The sequence below is a fragment of the Onychostruthus taczanowskii genome, unplaced genomic scaffold, assembly GCF_017590055.1.
Source record: "Onychostruthus taczanowskii isolate IOZ18803 unplaced genomic scaffold, ASM1759005v1 scaffold35, whole genome shotgun sequence".
Lineage (NCBI taxonomy): Eukaryota > Metazoa > Chordata > Aves > Passeriformes > Passeridae > Onychostruthus > Onychostruthus taczanowskii.
In genome coordinates this window covers 4904298-4927685 of record NW_024500905.1, presented here as the reverse complement: position 1 = coordinate 4927685, position 23388 = coordinate 4904298, and the positions used below count along the sequence as shown (strand labels likewise).

The 23388-nt window shown below is 40.1% G+C and overlaps 1 protein-coding gene across 1 annotated transcript in view; it reads left to right on the top strand.

The window, feature by feature from the left end:
- Positions 1 to 23388, top strand: part of RASSF3 (Ras association domain family member 3) — a 93781-nt gene that overhangs the window by 1423 nt on the left and 68970 nt on the right. The window contains exon 2 of the mRNA XM_041411338.1: positions 13179 to 13303. Within this exon, the coding sequence (XP_041267272.1) occupies positions 13179 to 13303 (125 nt within the window). The remainder of the gene's footprint in view (positions 1 to 13178; positions 13304 to 23388) is intronic.

Sequence of the window (23388 nt, the reverse complement as noted above, 5' to 3'; positions counted from 1 at the left end):
TTTCCCCCAGTATTGCAAAAAAATAAGTGCATCCATGACTTGTAACAAGAAACAAGGTGAACTCTGAGTGCTTTAAAAGTAATACTTCTTGTGGGTTGGTTTCCTTTTCCCTCTGCATCTAGTGGTTTGAATAAGATTTACCTTTTTGCTATCATTTTAGTGTATGTTTTAGCATCTGTTTTGAACTGAATTTGTAAATAGCGTCTGAAGTGCCCTAAAAGTAATTTGCTACCTGTGCAATGAGATATTTGTCACAAAATTGTGGGTTTCATGGAAATGTGTCATTTCAGCAGAAGGTTGAGTCCAAGCAGAAAAAATTTGAGTGTGAAAATTCAACTCAAATTTCTTGTAAGTTTACAGAAACCAATCTCATAAACTGGAAGCTGAAGTCCTGATGCTCCTCTCACAGGGGAGGAGACACAGCTCCTGATTGCTCTTTAGTCTTTACAAAGACAGCCAGTTACACCTGTTAGTTAAACCTTAGCTACCCTGAAGTCCATGAACATTTCTGCCTTCTTCTTCAGTGTCCAGAATTTTCCTTTAGTTTTTGGTGAATTACAGAATTATCCACTTCCTCAACTTCCTCGACTCTGAAACACCACATTTTGGTAATTTTTTGCCAAGGTGCCCTTCTGTCCTTCTGAGAGAGCTGTTCAACACAAAATCCTACCCTGAGCATATTGACCATCTAACCTGAGCAGGATTGGCTACCATCCCCTGGTACACAAATATTTACCCTTGCTTCCAGCATACTAGAATTCAACTTTTTGCTGTCTTTCTGGTGGGTTTTACTCCAGTACTGGCACTAACAGAATTTCTTATTCAGGATGGCCCAGCAGAACAATTCTGTGTCACTAGGCTTGCCCCACAGATGAATATCCCAGCTGGCAATTAAAGCTTTCAGTAATACTGATAATTTTAGCTGCTTGTGCTTTAATAGATACATTAACATTTTTAACAACAACAAAAGAGAAAATATCATTATTTGGACATGTTAGGAAGATCAGAGGTTATGTTCTCTCTTATGCTTTGTCATAGATTTTGGGTGATCTCATCCATGATGTGACCCAAGAGGTGGGCACTGTGCCTCTGCATAGTACCCTCAGACTTGTTGTTCTTGTTCTGCTTCTATCACTCCATGTCTCAGGATGCCTTGTCCTCTCTGCTTGACCCAGAAACAAAATCTGCCAAAGCACAAAATTAGTTTAAGTGTAACAATGAATTAAGTACTGTAGGTCACTGTGTTCAGAAAGGTGCATTTGACACAATTTTAGAAAGAGCTGTTAAAGCATAATTAGGTTGCTGTTCCTAAAAATTCTTAGCTTTTCAGCCTGTCCTTGGATGAGTACTTTGGGATGGTTCACCACAGACTTTGCCTACAGCTAATGTGCTCCTTGCAAAGCTCTAAAAGAAGGAAGAAAATTTGTGGGTGCTCTTCAGCAGCTGATTTTGATTAAATTACTTACTGAAGGATTAAAAAAATGTCTTAGACACGGTTCAGAATGTACTAAATATAGCTGATAATCTTTTAACTGCATTTTATACATAACATTTTATAAGAGGCTTAAACTAAGGGATGTAGACTTTAGCCTTCATTTCTTTGAATTATGTTTGAATTTTTCCTACAGCATTTTAGGAGAATTTATGCTGGCACATCATGTGACTAGAAATTTTATCATGATAAAGTGCTTATGTACAGGGAGAGACATTGAAAGACAAAGGAATTAGAAAAAATATCATGAAGGGCCATGATAAGACTATAGAATGATGCAAAAATTCAAAATAGACAAGTAACTCCATTTTCTCTGTCTCGTAGTAGAGGAGTAAGGTGAGGGGTGACAAATATAAAGCAGACAAAAGGATTTTTCAAAATTATTTTTAATTCAGCATGTAATTAAATTGTAGAACTCATTACCAGAGGATGCTGCTGAGGTCAGGAATGTAACAAGATGTAAAGAGGGTCTGGAAAAATAGGAATATTCAATATTATGATAATTGAAGCTGCAATAAAAGCTTTGTAAGACAAATAAATCTTCTTGCTTAAGGGTTTAAGATAATTTTTAACAATTAAGGATTAGTCTGAGATAATTTTGTGGCTCAGATCTCATAACTGTTACTGTTTCATCCAGTTTCTCCTTAAGCAACTAATGCACCCCCCCGGAAGAGATAATTTTATGATCTGCATTGATTTAAACCTTTATGATATTGTTTAGGATTATATAGAAAAAAAAACAGATTTTAGACATGCTCAGAAGAGAATTCCATATTATCCTGTGGAAAACATAAAAAGCACAATGCTTGCTGACTTTTTTTTTTTTTTTAACTTTGGAAAACTGCCCCAGGGGCAAACCCTGCTTGTTCTGCAGCCATTGCACTAAATAAATAACTACAAAAATCAAGTCTGTCTGAGGTGGGTGATTTTGTGTCCTGTTTCTTGCCAAATTCTGCTGGCTCATGAAGACCTTTATTCTCATCTGGTGAGAGTTCTCATCATTTTGAGCTACTGTTTTTACTAGGTACTTCAGAAGGTTCTTTCAGAGGGCAGAAAGTGAGAATTTATTAACAGAATCTTAAACTGCCAATGTATTTCAGGCAGCCAGAAGGTGCTTTTTACCTTTTGCTGTTGGTTGACATTTTTTGCAGCTTTTCTGCTCTATTGAGTAACTCCTTTAGTCCTTCTCTAATGTTAAAGTTAGAATATTTTTATTAATTTCAAAAGACCTTTGGTCAGAATGGCTAAGCATCTAATATTAAATTACATTTATGTAAGAATATGTGTTATGGAAAATAAGTGGAAATCTTTACATGGGTATGATGATATGCCTTAAACTTGCTTTATGATATTTTTATTACATGTTTATGTTTATGATATGCTTTAAACTCCTCAAAGAATTAACATATAAAGCTTTAATTGATCATGCAGTACAAAAACTCAACCTTTCAGCTGTCTCTTCAAAATATATCCAACTGAAAAAAGAGATCTATAACACGTATGGGATGGGAGGACAATCTTAGATCAGTATGTCAACTTAGATTGTCTTAGGTTCAAATATTTCTAAATGAATTTTATTGTTTCATATTTGGCCAACTAACTTACGATGGCTTATGCTGTAAGTGCCCATGTCCTTCTGTGACCTCTTCAATTGGACTATTCTGGCAATAGCTTGGGTATGTAGAGGCAGCATGCCTTCATTTGGGAGACTAGATAGCTGGGAAATTAATGAACAGGCAGTGTCACTGCGTTTCAGTGTTCTTGTCAAAACCCAGCTGTGAAAGCCATTGCCTCCCTGTCTCCCTGAGGCCAGGGCAGTGTGACACCTATGCAGTCCCTATGGTCAGACTCCTACTGTAACTTTCCAGGGAGCACCTATAAGTCTCCTGTGCTTTTTGCTGAAAAAAGTTCTCTTGGTCATCCCCACAGTTCACTGGAGCCCTTGCAGGATCTGGGGTCAGTGTGGCCCTTGCAGGCTGAGCATGCAGAGCTTGAAGGGGGACTGAGAAGGAGAGTGCCCACCTCTGGGAGCGATGGAGAGGGTTTTGTCCTAACACAGACAATACACAGAGCATAGAGGCATTTGGGAACTGTAGCTCTGAAGCTCTACATCTCTTGTTGGTGCTACGTTTCTTGTTTCTTTTGCCAATGTCAAGTAAAAGCAGTTGGAAGATGCTGTTTCTCTCCACTGCACCTCTCTGCTGCCCTCAGCACTAGTAGGAGGATGAGTGGAAGATGATGACCAACTGTTGTGCATTTAGCTAAGCACCTCTCCAGTACAGCTGCTTCAAGATTCACTATCAGGGCTGGCATGGTGACCCATAACACCTGAAATAAAAGCTGTGAATTGGTCATTTATGAAGAGTAACATTAATAAATTAGTCTTGTGGAATTACCTGTTTCAAAGAGATAATGTAACATTAGATCTTGAGATGTAAACATAGACCAAGCTTGGATGCAGCATGCAAAAGCAGGTTTAGAATTGAGCTGTATCCAGCGTGAGGGGTGATCTGAACAAGTGCAACTCTTTCTGTATTAAACTTCATTTAATTTGATGGGTTTGAGTCAACTTTTTTTCTCATCTTACATTTAAACAGAAGAGACTGCAGGTTTTGTTTGGCAGAGAGTCCAAGATTTTAAATTTCATGTGATCTGTCAGTTAAAGGTCTGGCTTCTGTCCTGGTAGGATGTAACTGCTGTTTCACCCCTCTAATGGAGTGACCATTGATCCTGCAGCAGCTACTCAGAATTAACTCCTAATCCAGTGTTGTGCCCAGGTAAAGTAGGGAGATCTTCTGAGCTCTCAGGACTGTTTTTCTATGATTCATCTCCTCTGTGAACTTGAAACTCTTGTTTGTTACTAATTCCATCAAGAAGAGGGATTTTGTTAAGTCAGGCCGGGTCAGGAACTCACAGTTCTGGGAGTGCACAGATGGAGAGACCTAAAGTATACTTTTCTTTCCTGTTGTGTTTTCATTGTGTTTCTCCTAAAAGGAAAACAAAAGGAAGTGCTGCTTTGCGAGTATCCATAATGCTGGCTATTTCGAGGAATTAGCAACAGAGGGCACTAGAGTAAGTGCTTTCAAAAGCAGTATTTTTATTGGATTTGCATACACAAGTGAAAGCTCACTTCTGTTTTTTTACGTGGAAGGGATATTGTACCCATTTGTTTAAGTTTTTAATGTTGGAAAGAGGATAACAGTCAAAGCAAGTGGAAGTCCCAAGATATGACATGACACGTAGTGGAACTGCATAAATACTTCGGACTGATTTTTGACTTTTTAAAAAGAAATTCTGCTATTTCTTTCCATTGTATTTGCAGTGCAGAAGTGTATGCAGCAATGTGTTCCCGAGCCAGGTGCTTATTGAATGTAATATCTAATGCCTTTGATTCTGTCAAAGGTGGATTTCAAATGCATTTTACAAAGCCACCACAAAAGGAAAACCAGGTGTGAGAATGTGTGTAGACCCATATCCCCATTCCTGTTCAGGCTCTGTTCCCTCAGAAGCTGGGAATTCAGCGTATGCTCTGGCCTGCTGCATTTTGTGATCTCCATATGAAAACTTAATTTAAAGACAACCTGAGCTGCTTTTAGAATATTGGTAGAATTTACTGGGTCTGGTGGATTAGGTTGGTAGCTGGGATTCAAATGCCTGTGGGCAGGTTTGTCAGAGGAAAGGGGCCATAGCTGCCATTTCACCATCCTAGCCACCCTGCTGCCACATTGCTGCTGCAAGTGTTGCTCAGTGCAATGCCAAGACACCTCTCAGGCTGCTTGGCCTTATGGAGCAGGTAGCAAAAGGTGGAGCAGCCAGAACTCGTTGGGGAGCTGCTAGCATCTGTCCCTCCAGCCTGACTCTGGGGGCTGTGTGTGGCACAGCACAGGGCTGTGAGCTGGATGCTGGCCGGGGGCTCAGCCCTCTGCTTTTCCCCCATGCTGCTTCATGATGGGTAGAGATATCTAACAGCTGCTGCAGGCTTGCACAAGTAAGCTTAAAATCAATAGATCTGTAGGAAATAAAATGTAAATGAATTATTGTAAGCTGATTTCTAGGGCAGGTCAAATCTAGGATTTTACCTATGGGGCACTTTTTTTTTGTGTGTGTGTGTGTGGAATAACTTCACTGCAGTTCAGAAATGGAGAATAAGTTTTGTTTTCTGTTCCAGAAATGCAATCTTTTTGCTCTTGAGCTGAAGAAGAGATACAGTTCCTACGTGGTACCCTGGTTTTGTCACTGGTACATGTGGTCAGTAAAGGCTGACACTATCCAGGTCCATCAGATTTTCTGGAGCCTATGGGCCTGTGTGGGAGGGGTGTGTGGTTCGCTGGGTCAAGTGTACAAATAGCACTCTCTGAAGTTTGTCATGAAAGGACAGACATGGTGATATGTCAAGGTATCTGCCAAGTTTCCTCTCTAATTCATTGTCTGGAGTTACTGCACAGAGGAACTTGGCCTCCCCACCCCTATCTGGCATGGAGAAGCAGGAGTCTCAACGCTCCGGGCAAAAGCAATGTAATCAGCCCAAGGAAGCTGCTTCTTAGGCTGTAACCTGGAAGTTAAAAAACCTAAAGAATGCCATAGATGCCTGTATATGAAGAGGACTAAAGAAGAACTGAGGCCTCTCCTTTCCCTCACACTCTTGCATTATTTTGTGGTGTTCCTGTGCCCAGGTAACTGCAGGGGAGCCCTTACAGCACGGAGGCATTCCAGGCTTCCTGGGGAGGGAGAGCTCAGCCATGCACCTCTCAGTCTGCCTCCCAGAAACTGGCATACTAAGAGCTCCCAAAACCACAATAGCTATGGTATAGCCTGGGGCGGGGATGTGGCAGCTCTCCAGCCAGGTATGATGCTGAAACAGATGAAGGAGACTGTGAGAAGTAAACATAACCTAAACCTGATTTTTCTTGTTTTGGGCTTTCATTTTAAAAATATTTCCACTATTGCAACTTTATGTTTTAACCCATACCTCTATTGAATGAAGTGAATATTCTCAGCCTTGTTTGCAAACAGATTTTGTGATTATTTCAGGGTGGTCTGGCAAACACTGGGTGTTCTGTTTCTGTGGGAGTGGTGACTGTAAACAGGACTGTATGCAGAGCAGTATCTGGCCAAAAGAAGTGTAATAGATTTCAGGGGCAGAAACAGAAACTGTTTATAGGCTGGTTATGTAGGATCCCACGTTTGTGCAAGAGTCTCCTGTGACAAGTCTTCACTGGATAATGTTGACAACGCTGGAAGGAGGGAGAAGACTTGAGGGTTTTCACATTGATAAAAGTACAAACAAGCTTTATCAACCAATTAGATTGATTTTAATTCTTTAATACTCCAGAGTAAATCACTGGGATTTACACTCCTCTGTCTCTTAGGGGCAGGTCACTTAGGGCTCAGAGATGTTTAAGCATCTGAGAACCAGTGTAGATTTCAGTAGCTGAATCATTGACCCTTCTCCTGGCACTGGTGCCAAGAGTGGGGAATCCTCCCTCAGTCAGGGACCTTCTCTGTGGCAGCTGCCAGCAGCCTTCCCTGGCTGTGGTCTCTTAGAGATGCTTTATCCATGCTAACACCTACATCCCAGTTTTTCAACACGCAGCTAGATGGCAATGTCACCTTCCACTTCTCGGAAAGCTGGTGAGCTGCCAGGAGAAGCCATTCCTGGCCAGCATGCCTGATCACCTCCCCCCGGCCAAGGATGAGCATGACACAGAACACATGTGTCCTGGTGGTTACCAGTTATCTAGCAAACCATCTGGCACAAACCGTGTTAACATTAGCTCATACCAAAAAAAAGTGTTTAAAGGCTCTAAGGTAGATGACAGAATTTTGGAGGTTTATAGAGGTACCAGCAGCAGAATCTGAAAAAAAATTCAGTTCAGGCTGTTTACTCTAAAATACCTGTCATTCTTTCCTGTTTTGCAGATGGGAGGCTGAATTTAGGTATTAACCAATTATTTTCTATCTGGTGCATGAAATCAGAAATAGGGTCCCTGAGTTCCCAGGCAGCAAGGACAGCAAACAGCCCCAGGTTCATGCAGGCTGCTGATTTTTGTACCTCCTTTTCTGCTTTGGGCCTCCCTTGAAGATCTCAAGGGAAGTGATTCACTCAGGGAAGTGTTTTCTTCTTTCCAAAAGACTGATCACTCCCTCCTGCTTTGCAAATGTGATGTCCTTTGCATGTGGCAGAGTCGGGTTGTTGCCTGCCTAGATGATAGATAAACTGCTATCTAAAAACTCTGAATCTGAAACTGGTGAGGAATATGGCAATTTTTTTGCACAGTACCCAAACTCCAGCTCTGTCAGACACTTGGCAAACAGAAACAGCACAAGCATTTGTGTTGGAACCTGGACAGTTTGATTAAATCACTTGTCTTCTGCTGAGGTCCAAATATATGCTCTTAATAGGGCATTAACAGTCTCTTAATAGAGACTGTTACAGGAGCTCCTCCTGTTTCCAGGGCAGGGTTCCTGACCCTGAATTGGGCTGTGACACTTACAGATAGGGCTGCAGTTCAAGTGCTTCTTGGAGAATTTCCCTGGACAGCAAGTTAAGCCAGTTCTATCGTCTTTCTGTTCTTGGGATAATGACTGAGGATCCTCTCTGTGGGAAGTGTGTATCCCAAAAACGGCCTCAGGTCCTGTGGCTGTGAATGGTCATTGTACCTATTGAGAGCAGAGTCTACAGAGACACAGCAGAAGGCCTTAAGTGGTACTTGTAGATAGTCACAGCTTTACAGGAGTTTGGAAGATGTGGGCTTTGCTGGACTTCACTGATCTAAGCCTTGTGCAGGTTCTCAATGAGGAAGGAGCACAAAATACACACAGAGATCCCTGAGGGGAAAGGATGGCCATAAGGACCTCAGAAATCCTATCTTATCTGTAATAATAGCCATCCCTTAAAAATCACTAATTGGGAAATACAGTTAGAACTTAATCTCAGACTGGTGTTAAGTGTGACTAACAGATAAACAAACAAGCAGAAATAAAGAGTATGTCATAGAGATAGAACTGATGTTACAGAAGATCTCCCCATCCTAGTAGCTGTGCTTAGAGCTTTCTGAAGGCTGTTTATTTCAAATAGGTTTCTCATTCCATTACTGAGAACTGAGTGCAACTGTTAAAAAAGATCTTTGTAGCAACTTTAGCATCAAACTACAATGTACACTTTTGAGCATCAGCAAAAAACCCCAACACAACATATATTAAGCATTAACTGAAATGTGATGTGCTGATACCAATGTATTGTAGAAAAAACACAGTTCCGTTCTGTCTTTCAGGAGAAATATAGCTGAACTTCATTCTCCTTCCTTTTGTTATCTGCTGGCTGAAAATGGATTAAAAATTAAAGCACTAAACACCTCACATAGTTTGAATAATTTTTCCAAGAAGCTTTACAGGCATACTTTCCATAGAGCAAGCACAGCAGTAAAACTCTCTTCTGATTTCTGGGAACCAAGTCACAGGTTCTCATGTAAAGATGATTTTACTTGCTAACTTCCCAACACAGTAGCTGGACCAAGTCGTGTATCCTCCTCACACTTTCTAATAAAGACTTTTTACTGTGGTTGATAAATAATGCAAAGGTAATTCAAATTTGGCTTTGAACTTTCCATGTGCTTCAGTTGTTTAGGCACAACTTACATTTTGCATATCCATTTGGAAGTTAAATTTGTCTGGGCCTTCACAGAAATTAAATGACACATTTCCAAGGTAGGGGTCACCACAGCAGGATAGACAGACTTTGCTACTGAGCTTCTGCTGCCTCTGCCTCTTTTAGTAATACTTAGTTACTAGGTCCTGATGTTGGAGCATCTGTGGGGTTCCTACCTGCTCTTTGCTGGCTTTCTGCTGCACTGCCCTGGAGAAATTGGTTATGGGAGCAGCTATTTACAAGCCATCAGACAAAGTCAAGTTTTGGGTGAAGAAAACCCAAACATCAGGAAGGGTCCATTCATGTAAAAAGAACATGCTGAAGCCTTACAGTTCGCCCCCCATAAGGGCAGGATAGGAGTGGTGTTGATTTCTAGCAATAATATAACTTATTTTTTTCTGTGAGTCTAGTAAAGCCATTGTTGCAATAGAATAATAAATCATAAGGAGGTTCATTATATCTCAGTAGTTGACAATGAAACTTCCAAAACATAATATTTATATGTTTAATAAATAGATACTTTGCATTTCTTAATAATTCAGGACAATTTTCTTAATTAATATGCATTGATGCATCATTTTCATATATAAATTCAGTGTACATGACAGTCTGAGCATCAGTAAAATAAAACTATTAGCTTTCCTAATTGTCAGTGAATGCTTTTATCAAATGTGCTAAGTCCACAGAGCTCTGATTTCAAAGAACAGGATTCATTTCAGACCACATCAGGAAAGAGCACCTGATTCTGATTGCTTTCCAAGCAGAAATGATATAGCAATCCATGATCTGATGACCATAACAGTCTTTGCAGAATTACAGCTACTTTTTGAACTCATGGAAATTTTGGGAGTGCTCCAGTAAAGGTTTATCAGAAGAAGGTATTTTTACAATTTGATGCTGTCTAAACTTTTGTGGAACATTGTATGCCACAATTGGAATGAATTAATATATTTAAAGCTAAAACATGCATGAAAAAAGATCATACATACATCCACTGTTTTAGGGAAAAAAAATCCTTTTTCTAATCTTCCTTATTAAACTTACAAACAGTATGTTAAAATCTAGCTTAAAATTGAAACATTTTTAGAGACGAAGCTTTTTTAGAGATGAAGCTTTCATATTTTTTGTAATTATGCCTATAACAGCGAGGTGTAAGTTATGGGTTTGTCTTGCAAATGACATTATGGACTCACAAATTAAAATGAATATAAATGGCAAACAAAATAGCATTGAGAGCTAATGCTTCCTAACTGAATAAGTAATCCTGTTTCAGAACACTGTTTAGCTAACAGATTTTCTCCTAATATTATTTGTGAATTGGTGCATGCTCAGTACATACAATTGTGCAGTGACAGGAAGTTGGGGAATTAGTGAACCCTGTTGTCCTACAGATTTGTAGGACATTCCCCATAACCTCCTCACCCTGCAGGTGATGTGCAGTAGCTGCTTCTCCAGACATGGCCACACAATTGCATAATAGCTGAATTTTGCCAGTTTTGCCCTGAGTGTGGGTGTTAGTTTGGGTTTCCCTCCTTCAGCCTGGAGATAATTTTCATAAATCTTAATTAGCTTTTAGGGTATTTGTGGTTGAAATTGTCAGCTCTGTCAGAACTACAGGGGAGAATTGAAAGGTGGGCATACAACGCAATCTTATAACCATTTTTTCTGAAGAAGGTAACTAAACTTGCAAAATAAAAAACACAGAAATTAAGGAAAAAAGAATAAATTAAAATACTACTTTCATTTGGTCTTCTTTTGCTTATGCATTGTAATGTAATTTTTATTTCAGTGCTCCCATCCTGGCTTTCTCGTGGAGATGCCCTGTTCCTTTACGTGGTGAACAATGGCTCCAAATTTTATTTATTCCTCTTGGCTTTTCCACTGTGTCTTATGGGGTCCCTTCCCAAAGACAAAATCCTTCTCTTCTCAAGGCATCCACGAAAATGAGTGTTCTGTCTCCTCCAGAATTTCATGAGGTGCATGAGTCAGTTGAAAAATAATCCCAGCTGCATAAGCTTAAAACAGAGCCCTGGGAAACCCTCATTTGGGTCAAAAGCACAGTTCTCCCTGTCTTCAGCTCTAGTTGGGAGTACTCCATGTTTACTAAACCTTGGATAAAGGAGCTCAAATGCGGAACCCAGGAGAAATTAGGCAGCAACTGAAGCAAGCCTAACGTGACTTGCCAGCATCACACAAGGATGTAGGGACAGCTATAAATTCTCCTGGGCACCATAAGCTGCCTAACCATTCTTTTTATTTGTCTCTGTAGTCTTCTGTATTGCTTCACCTTTTTCAAATTCTGCATTAAATACAGTGACTGTTTTGTGAGTTTGAGTCTTTTTCAGTGCTTTGATTTATACTGCAACAGGGTCCTTTGTAACCCATAATTAGCTGGAAGCTATTTGCTGACATCTCAAGAGGAGTGTGACTTGAGACACAGTGATATTGTTGTGATATAGTTGCTATGATGAAGTCAGTCTGTTTTAAGATCAGAAACATCCCAGTTATCTGCCTCGCAGTGCTGATCCAGAATGGACTCACTATGCTGGGTTGCTGTGTTGAAAAAGTTTTGACAGGCTGACTTTGTACCAAATAAATACAATTAATCTTGCCTTAATGCAAGTGTAACATAATTTCTGTATCAGGTGCAGGAATGTGATTGCAGGTTTACACTTTATCCACATTATAATTTGTACTTTTGAATGGTCTGATGGTATTACATTAAAGATCCAGTCCCTAGCCAAGAGTAACATCGTTTCAGGGAACACTCTGCTGTCTTGCCCTATAACAGCATGATGAGTATGGATTGAAAATAGGAAGGTTCAAGAATTTATTTTTTGCAATGGGAATCTAATTAAACATAAGAGAAACTGAAATTCTTGAGAAGCTGATAAGAGAACAAAAGAGCCCATCCAGAAATTCATCTTTTGCTAAAAATCTTGAAAGTGTAAAGCTTTGTAACAACAATGAAAAAAAAAAAAAAAAGTAAGCATAGCTTAGTTCGAGAAAATTAAAGCATTTCCTCCAAAAGTCATTCTTAGAAATGGCTGAATTGTTTTAGCCGAAATGTTCTAAAACAAACAGCATGATGTTCCCCAGCATGGAAACTTGAAGTACAAGTGGCTGCTCTTTGGCAAAATTATAAGCAATTTAAAACCTAAAAATAGAAAGTGACATTCAGTCCTAGACAAAGATGGCATGGTGATCTCTGCCCAGCTTACACAGAAAACCAGCAAACACAACAGGGCTTCAAAGTAAATACAAGCTGATTTTGCAAATACTCTTAAAGTGATTCTTTCTTTGAGATTAGAGGGAGTATGAATCATCTATTTCTTACTAGAGATAAGGCCATCTGCCTGTTATAATGAATTTACATTTCTAATAGCCATCTTAGTTGACTTGGATAGCTAGAAAGTGAAATTTCTGAATTGTTACTGAAGGCAACTATTTGATTTACCAGCATAATTAAGCTTCAGATAAGCCCCTTATTCTGTTTTCAAGATTCATGTGCATATTCTTAGGAGTACCTAGAGCTTAAAACATGAAAAACCACATAGCAATAATTCTGTGCGGGGAGAATTTTTCTCTGTAAGTCAAAAATGTTGTGTCTTTTCTGAGAACTGCCCCTTTCATGCTTACATTGCAACAGCAAACACCTAGTTTGTGGCATGGACATTCTGCAAGACCATCCCAGTGATGCAGCCGTGATCTAACTGAAGACCTGCTCACTGCAGGCCTGTCAGTGTGACACTGGGAGGAGGTGTGCTGCACTGTCACCTTCGCTCCGGTGAATTTACATCTCCAGCACTCTGTAGCTATTATTATCTTTGATACGGGTGGGGAAATTCGCTTGAGAGGTGGTTATTTCTCTGAGGTCACGTAGCAAATGAGGATGTGTCTCACTCCTATGTTCTGCCTGCACAAATCTAATTTCTAAATGCGATTTTAATTTCTTTTTTTTGTTTGTTTGTTTGTTTTGTTTTGTTTTCTTTTTTTTTTTCTTTTTTTTTTCCTGGTGTCTGCGTGTGGGTTTTTAAGATTGCAGGTACACCTGCCATGCTCACTGCCGAGACCTGGTGCACCTGGGCTGCCGGCGGAATGGAAAATTAATGGACTGCCTCGCTCCACATGACACCTTAGAGTCACCTTACAGCAGTGGCCAGGTAAGAGATCTCCTGCCCGTGTAGTTACTGCTTTCTCTTGTCTGCCTGCCTCATCTGGTTGCTCGGGAAGAATGTCTCACTTAGGCACGGCTAGCAAAGCTGGATTTCCCATCCAGTGCTGTGATTTTGCAGCACAGCTGGGTCACTCCTGCCCCAGTTAGTTTTTGGCTAAATCCACTGAAAAGTAATCCCACAAAGCTGTTTTTCCTGTTGGTTCTGGCCACTGTGGGGTCATTTACACCTAATCAGTAGAAACCTCTGAGATGTCACCTGTGATAACAACAGACACTCTCCTGTTTTTATTTTTAGGGGGGAGGGAGGATGAAGAATTGTGGCAAGTTTTTGTGTGTAAGTTCCTTTTTTCAAGCCTTTTATTTGAGCATCAAAAAACCCCTTCATTAAAGCAGGTATGGTCTGAACTTAGAGTGTTACTGTTTTAACTGAAAAGCATTATTCAAAACATATTTTGTGAAAACAAATTGATATATGCATATCTACAGTGGTCAATTTAACCCTTTTACTGTCTTTAGAACTCATATTGAAGAAATGTCCTTACTGGGGGAGAGGGTTAAAACCCAAACAATCTCAGACCCAGCTATCATTGGTAATGTTCATTTAATTCACTGTAAGAATTGCTGTTGTTCACTCTAAGAATCAAGAGAGATACATAGAACAGCCTACCGTGAGTTTCATTATCCACAGAACTGCCAAGCACAGGCTGCAGCATGCTAAAAGTGGCCAGCTGTGAAATTTGTGCCCACCCAAATTACTTCTGAATCCAAGCAGTCTCCTCTTCCCTTCCTTCTGCCCCACCATAAGATGCATAAATTCATAAAACTGATGTTCTGACACCCTGTGTCACTTTTCCTACACAAGGGATATTATGTTAGCAGATTTGTGGAATGGGTTGTTTGGGTCTTGGTTGGGTTTTTTTTTCAATAATGTTGTACAGAATAAATATTTCAAATTTAAGTTAAGCACATCTTAGCAATAATTATGCTAAGGTCTTAAAAGACAATTTTGTATGGCAAGAAACTAGGATCCTTGTGTATTTTTTCTTGTGGTATTGTCCACAGTGTATAGAGGAGGCAATATAACTGCCCTCAAAAGCTGCCCAGTTATGTACATGAAAGATCGCTCCACAAATATTTGAACACACTACAGCAGATGCCTCTTCTAGACAGCAACTTTTGCTTTAAATTTTTCTTTCCTGAAATCAGTCTGGTCTAAGGAAACAAACAGATGCCACTTGTCTTCAAAGTCATTACTATCTTCCTGCTGTAATTTACCAGTTGTGGGATATGCAGTCACAGGTGATTGTTGCCATAGCCCTGTTTAAAGGCAGATACTAAACAATACTAAGGAGGACAAGGGAATCCTCCTTGAGGATTGCAAAAATTTATTCTGAGTCAGCTCTGAAGCACAGCAACACAATCATTAACTAAAGATGATGCACTGCCATTTCAGTGAAACAGTCTGAGGACACAAAAAGCAAAGCAAACTTAACTTGGTGGGAAAAGCAGCAAGAAATATTAACACACAGTTGGGATAAAACCCAGTGCTTACATTCCTCTGTGATGATCACTTACCCATTGGTGAATCAACCAAAGATATATTTTCTCGGAGGATTCCAAATGAAAAAATAGTGCAGTGCTTTTCCTTTCCAGGTTCCTGTTAAGCAAAATCCTTATAGCATATACAGAAGGCCTAAAATCCAGCTGGGAAACATTTGTGATGGACAAAGTTAGACTTTATCCTCAGCCCTTGCCATAGACATGTCAAACAGATTCCAGGAAGCATTTTTATAATTTTATATTTTTAGCAGGAAAAAAAATGGAACTTGCTACAGACTTATGTCAAAACCAATATTTATGAAATGATAATTCTACCAAAAAGTAAAACAATCCAGATAAGTAAAAAATATTTGGTAACACAAAGATGTGTAAAGACTTCTAATGACTGGAGTGATTATTCAGGAAAGTCCTGGAACAGGCTGCCCAGGGAAGGGGTGAAGTCACCATCTGTGGAAGTGTTCAAAAAATGAGTAGACGTGGCACTTCACAATATGATTTAGTGGCTTTCATTTGGTTGAAGGTTGGACTTGATGACATTGGAGGACTTTTCCAACCTTAATGATTCCATGATTCTAAAATTTCTGAGCACCCTTGTTGAGCTTGGTGTGTGTCCTCCAGGTCATCACTGAATTTTCTCTGCGAGAACAACATTTTATTTTGTGGAAGCTCCAACCACCACCCAACTATCCAGCCCCCCAAGCTGTGACTGAGGACATAGTGTCTCTCTGTGACCTCCATGTGCCTTGCTGTTGGGAAGACAGAAGGGGAATAACTCAGATGCTGAAAGGCAGAGCAGCAGCGATGGAGAGGAGGAAGTACAGGGCAACACAGGTTTTGGAAGTGTGGGTGACTGTCAGCAAGAAAATGTGACAGGAGCAGAGAGAGAAGGGCATTAAAAATAATTTTTACTCAAAAAGACATGTGTAGCTTGCCTGTGGGAGATCTACAAAAGAGCAAGTGCTGTCCTGGGTATGAATACTGAGCAAGGAAACTGCTTCTTGCTCTTTGAGCCTTACAGTACTTAGAGAAGCCAAATTTCATGTGCATTTGTTTGTGTGCAACAAGATCGCATCAAAGAAGTACTGTTTTTTCCTACTGATTTCCTTCCTCTTGGAAGAAGCCACACTTTGGCTGCTTGCAGTGGGTGACAGTGGCTACAAATCTCTTTCCTCACTAGCTGTTTGGGTCAGTGTGCCTGACAACTGATAGACGAAAAATGAGGATTCAGATGCTATTTTCAGCATCTGTCATCCACTGGTTTTGAGGCAGCAACCATTTACATGCAGAAAACCTGGAATGTTTCTTGTTGGGTCATTTTCTTTACGCACGGCTGTCCCACATGGACAGAGCAGACGGAGCTACCACAGGAATCTGCAAGGTTTGAATTTGCTCCTTCCTCTGCTACTGACCTGCTCAGACCACTTTGTCTTTCTAGGACTTGTCTATTTCTCTTGTAGGTAAAAAAGGAATTAGAATTTTAAAAAATAATTTTAACATTCTGAAGGGGACCATTGTTGCAAAAGCTGGCATTAGATTACTATTTAATTAAACACAACTCCCAGCTCAGCTGCCTTCTCAAAATTACTAGTTTCTTCCATGCTAAAATTTCCTCAACTTTATCAGCCTTAAAGGTGATTTTTAACTTTCTGTTTAATGTTTGAACCTGCATCTCATGTATAAAACTGAACAGGTGTTTAGTATGAGATCATGAAGGGGTCAGGGGATGGGAAAAAGATGATGGTAAAAAGACTGAACCTATCTTCTTTACAAAATTATTCTTGCATTCTTACTCTGTGGATGGTATCTAGTCTGCAGTCCCTTTTACTTAGATGCAGGACTGTGCTTTTGAAGCTAATCTTCCAGTTGTCTTTACTTCCCTTGTTTTGGTTGATATCAGAGAGTAGTCATAGGACAAAAATCCATTCCACTTCAGGTGAAAACTAAGCTGCTTCCTGAAGCCTGTGAGAAGAGGTACTCCAGGAGCCAACCTAACACACTCAGTCCACCAGATCAAAGCAGAGATTTTCTTAAGTAATCATTATGAAGAGTTTATATTGAAGACTTTGGATTCTCAGCACCACTTGCTGTCTTTTACAGAGCTGTGTGTTGCACTACATCATTTGCTAAAATAGGCATTAGATTCTTGGCACAGAACTTCTCCCAGTGATGCCTGCTTCTCCTTTATCTATACTGTGACTTTGAAAATCACATGGCATGCAAAACCAGTTAATTTTGCATGAGCTATGCTAGTCAAATGGAGAGTTGCAAAGATCACACATGTATTTGGGAATGTCTCACCCATACAGTGAACATCAATTTAAATTGTGAAAGGATTTTGCAGGACTATTCAAATTTTTTAGTATTTATGGAGAGGGATGACTTCGTAACAGACCATAGTCCTGGGATTTGTGCCTTTTCTTCCTGAGACAACTGTTTTGTTTTGAAGTGCTTTTTTTTTAAAACACTAAAGTGCTAGTTTGAAGTCATTATATTGGCACTCTAGTCCTGGTACAGTTAAAGAGTCATGGCACCTCTGTGTTGGCATATGCTCCTTCAAACACAGAGAATATTACTTTGTGATGATAGTAGGCAATGCTTTGAACTCCAACTCTCTATGACCTAGCACCATGTCAGATTGGTCAGGCAGTGTGAATGTATCTCCTGCTTGATGCAGGTGATATAAACTGCCCTTCATTCTGCTGCAGTGAGCTGGTGGTGCCCTGAGTGCAGCAGAGCTTGGTGCCCAGCTGTAGTTCCTGCTCCTGAATGTTTGTTCATGCCTATACACTTTTCCCTGTTCCCCTTGCTCTTCCACTCCCAGCGGCACCAGCACTGCTGGTTTTGGACAGTGCTCTTTCAAAATGGGTCAGGAAAATGTTGTAGCTTCTAACCTTTGTCCTTGCAAAGCCCAATCAGCTCTTCAGTTCTCAACACAGCCTGTGAACAGTGCTGTCAGCACAACAGGGGCTGGGTGCTATGATGTGTCTGGAACACCTTAAACTCCAAATAACCTTGAACAAATGTCATGTTGAGACACAGTTTGAGAATCTAGACCTAAGATTTCCTTTATGGGAAAGAGGAATTTCTTACAGGCTCTTAACGGCTGATGTTGGAAAGAGAGTCTACAGATTTCCAGTGGATTTCCCTCCTGTGCAATTCTGCCAGGAACTGGAGCACTTGGGTGCACACATGAGTGGTCAAAGAGCCTCAGAATCTGGAATGTGGTCACACAGCTTGACTTTGTTAACAAGTCATTGGAGCTCAAAAGGCCTAATTTTTGAGCTTCTTTCTCTGAGTGTGTATATATACACACATAAATATTTCAATATAAAAAAGTCAAGGAAATTCCATGATGAAGCTGTTCTTACAGATCGCTAAGGCTACGGGGTTAAATACTTGAAAACTAAACTCACAATGTCAAACATAATGCAAGTACCAATGGCAGAAATACATGACTCAGGTGAAAATTGTGTGGCCCTAGATGTTTCCCTCCTGAACAGACTTCCTATAGACATTAAAGAGGAAATTATGTATATAGGTTCTCTGTGGTCTTGTACAGAGCACTCAGAAAAAGCTGGGGAAAGAGTTGCCAATTTCTTCCACGAACAAGAAGAGTGGGATGAATAAAGCTCCTTTCCAGCAATCCTCTCCTATGCTACCATATTGCCAATTACAGGTGCACCACCTCTAACTGACATGCCAAGGCCTTCTCAAAAGTCTAAGAAGTATCAAAGCCATTATGTGGATTTTCAGTTTTTCCTGTTTTTCTATTATCCTAGATGAATCAAAAATTGACAATTTTTTATGCACAAGTCACAGACAGAATTTATTTCTTCAAGTTGACAAGCCTTGCCAAAGAGGTCTCACTACACTCAAATTTTCTCAAAGAAAAAGGGCATTCAGAGTTGAAGCTGGTACAAGACCTGAGGCACTTGATAAAGTATAGAAAGAGATATAGGGTGTAACAAATGACTTGGATAACAACACCCCCCAGATTGCTTCAAATTGCATGAATGCCATGGAGAAGAATGAGAGGATCTCACAGTGCTAACACAGAAACTTCTGGACATGGAAGGGCACTGATGTTGTCACTTAAATGTACCTGAAAATGAAAATGGTTTCAGTTCCTTCCCTTAAAAGATATGGTAGTTGAATGTTTCTTCAGAAATAACCCATGAAGAAAAAAACTGACAACACAGGTGTGTGCAGTTCTTGATTAATAATGAAAACTACCTTTGAGCTATTGATTGCTTTCCTCTACCAACTCTTGGTAATGGTGTGTACTCTGTACAATGGGCATGAGGCTTATGGCTCACATATTTCAAATCTATATTAAACCTGGTTATGCTTGGTAGTAATTGAAAGGAAAAGAGGAAAAGTGAATTATGTTTGTTTTGGCAGGAAAAATGAGGCAAATTTTAAATTTTGACAGTAACTGCAAAAGCTTTTAAACCAAAACTGAAGCTGATTTCAGTTCTAATTGTGTATATTGCTCAGGTTACTATTAGGGAAATATATTTGGCAAAAATAAAAGGTTTGATCAATTATATAAACTAGAAATTAGTTCCAAGCTTTCAAAAAATAATTTAAGAGTTTCCACAACAGTTCCTGGGGCACTACACTTTGCAACCCGTCCCTCGAAGGAATATTATTAAAATGGGCTTTGCACAATGCTGGCTTGAGGTGTCTAAATAATAAATTAATTGTAACATTTTATAGAATTGAATTTACTCTATCAGATATTTGGGCTTCTTCAGTATTCTCTGGCACAAGCATCACGGAATAGTCTGTTGGGTTTTCTTGAGCACTCTGAACAAACACTTGGGTTGATGGGGACTGAGGCAGTAGTTGAATTTTGCAAGTAGGATAAATCCAAAAGACCCATTTAAACAAGAAGAGGGTTTTAGAACTCCGAGTAGACCTCAAAGCCCAGTAAGTACAGACTGGATGGGGCACGTGGCGAGGGGACTTGTATCATGATACCACCAAACAGAGTTAATACTAGAATTTATATTTTTAACAGAATAAAGTTCAGCTTCCTGGTGGAAATTTTCAGCCCACAGAAGCAAACTGAATTGTGTTTGTATGCCATTGTGTTTTTAAAAGTTTTTTTTAAAAACACACATTTTTATCATCAAATCTGTCTTTAAACTTTTTTTCTTAAGTTGGTCTTGTTGGGGGTTTCTTTCAATTTTAAGCACTTGGTCAATATTCAGTCCCGACCTTTCCAACAGAAAGATAACAAGCTCACTGCTTAAAGCCCACACTACTGAAACCTAGAGAAGGTCAATTATCAGTTGTTTAGCAACCAGATCAATGTAGTCAAACAGCTCTGATTTTCTAGTTCCATCGAAGATGCAGACAAGGCTTCAAATTAGCGGAAAATGCTCCTATTAGACAAGGGGAACATTTAAAATTTGGTTTTGATTTTTTGTACCAGGGGTGACTGGTTGTCAAGTTAGGTGTTTTCATATTCGGGAGGTTTGTATTGTCTTCCTAGAAAATACGTTTCCCTAAAATGTAGCCAGTCTCAACCTGCCATTTTGCCAGCTGCCATTGTAAGATCAATGTTCTTTTTCCACTATTTATTTCCAATACACATATTTTTTCACAATCCTTTCCACTGCTGTCAGTGTTGTGCCAGGTGCAGGATGTGAAATACCTACTGTATTTTTTTATTGTGCCAATTTTCTTCCTAATTCAAAGTTATTAATATCTTCCCAGTATCTCAGCAGGCTCAGAAGAGAATAGATGATAACATTGCTAATTTAACACAGGTAATACTCTTTCAGGTCCTGTATGTTCCAGGTGGCTCTCCAGTATTCAAACAGCATTGCTTAATCATGTTGGAAAAAAAGTTCAAGGAGAACTGATCCTCTAAAATGTTAAGTTCTGTGTGGAGCCTGAGGGTTGGGCTTGTGACGGTTTGCAGCAGAGGGATCAGAGAACATTTTTGTCTTATCTTCAGGGTAGATTTTTCAACATGCAGAGCAGGACAGCAACCACTAGGACAGCTGGTTTTGGTGTGGCATGTGAAGGCAAATGGATGTTGCATCAAGACTTGTGTGCTTGAAGATATGTATTTTGCTGGTTTATGCTGTAGGTTAGATGGTACGTGGAGGCTGCAGTTGCTGGGTGATGGATCACTGACTATTATAGTGTCCTGAGTGCCTTACTGAGCCCTCAAAACATGCAAAGAAAATGAGCACTGGTAGGGAAATTGTTAAATGGGGTGTAAATGCTGGGCCCTGCAAATCTCTGTCTCAGCAAAATCCTAACACTGATTTTTCTCTGAAGTCCATATGCTATAGATGACAGATGGAGTACTGAACTTTGCCTTTCAGTTAGAGACAGGTTGGCAAACAGAGTGACACTGGCTTTCATTCCACCCTGCATGGTCTGATTATGTTTTTCATATCCATTAAACACCTCACTCTAAATAGAATTACCAGCAGCCATGTCAGGTTTGTCCTAACCTATGAATCCACAGGGGTAAAGGGGTGACTGGTTGTCAAGTATAACAAGGGCCTGAAGAGATCTTTAATATCAGACACTTTTTAGGGCACTTACTCAAGAGGCTGATTTTATTTTGCATTTGAATATTCAGGAAGGTAGCTGGGCTTGTGATATGATGCAGACTGCTTAATTCATCCCACGTAGACCTGCCCTGAGCAAATAACGAGATGGCAGTGAGAACTGATTAGAAAAAAAAATCAGAACTGTTGGGAAACCCACATCTCATATTCTCAAATACTCATCCAGCTTCACATTATCTGCCTTTTTTTTTTTTTTTTTTTTTTTTTTTTTTAATAGAGTTTCAGCCTTTTTGTTTGACTTATGGCATTAGCAGCTGTTGGAAATATACACAGCGGAGATTGCTGTTGCCTTTTAACTCAGTGCAGGAAGGGCATGATGCAAAACCTTCCCTGGTGGGGAAGGAAGGTGGGGAGTGGTTTTTGATTATTTTTAATGATAACATTGCTGGGTGAAGATAGGAAAATATTTGTTCCCAGTCTTTGATCCAAGTAGCGTGCCAACCAACAGTAACAAAGACGGCTGTTAGGAAATCAGGTAGACAACAGAGCCCTATGTTGCTCTGTTTGTTTTTCTTACAGAAATGAAAAGTCTTGTTTCCCAGAGTGCAGGAATCAAATGACAGCAGGTAGCATTTTTTCATGCTGATTCATGGCTTCCTCTAACTGGCGACACTGCCTAAAAGCTGCCCTCCAGACTCTTCCTCAGGGCAGAAGAGCCCGCTTTTTCTCAGGAGCTCAGTTTCTCCCCAGCTATGTGCATGTGCTGCACTCTGTGTTCCCCTTCTCCAAGGGATCTCATTCTACAGTGAAGCTCTACTCTTGTATGTGTTGCTTCATATCAGTGTGCTCCACAGGAACTGGGGATAAGAGCTTAAACCTTCCCCGTTTACTCTGCAAATAGTGTGTATAGGTGTGTAAAAGTCCAGTGATGTAGTGTTAATGCTTCAATAGCTTTACTGGGAAAGGGGAGACTGTCACCACTTGCATGCCATTTAAATGCACGACAATGAAGTCCTACTAGTTAAACCTCTGGGGAGTAGTCTTCTTGCTCCTGCCCAAAGCATGAAGGAGTAGCTGGCTGCCCCAGATCAAAACATGCTGGGTTCTCTTAGCACTTGCGGGAGATCTCAAGCAATAGCTAGTTTGTCATGTTTCCTCCTCCCTTTTTATTTCAGCTGTGGTAAGCCTCCATTCCTGCAGCACAGGTCCACTGGGGATTCAGCACCTCTGCTTCCTGAGACCTTATGATACTTTGCTGCCAAGTGAAAAAAGCTGCCTGGATACAAAAGGCTGTTGTATAATTCTTTCACACTTTACATTATAGTTGTGACATCTCAATTGGGATTTTCAATCCAACAGTAGTTTTGCATCTTGATCACCTTTCATCTGTGACTTTCATATTATTTATGACTTGTGCCTTGATTCCTAATCAAGAGGCTCCTCCTATGGATGAATTTTGGATCAGCTCCTGACCCAGATGATGCTGGAGCCATGATGCTTGGACACTGGACAGTTTCCTGAGAAGATAAACCTGGCTGGTCTCTGCCTGCCTGCCCTATTTGGATAACTCCTAGAGAAAAATGGAAAAATTATCTCCCCTTTGCATTTGAGAAGAAAACTTTCATCATAGGATCCCAAGAGATTTTCAGACATATATATTACAATTAGTCTTGTGAACCCATAGAAAGCTGCACGTCTGTTTCAGATATTTTGCCTGCTGATATGTTGCCGTAAGATGGGTAACTGGACATGATTACTTGATTTGCCTAACTCATACCCTATACTTCTCCAACTTTTTCTCTGCTGATGCTTGCAAGTGTGTACTGTAGCCATGGTAAATGCCCTTTTAAGGCTTTGTCTTTTCTGATAGAGTGTTTGTTTATAGGAAGATAAATACCATCATTGATTATTTTGCTTTACAATCCTAGGTGAGAACAAGGCAGTGATGATGGTTACCATGGGGCAGCAGGATGAG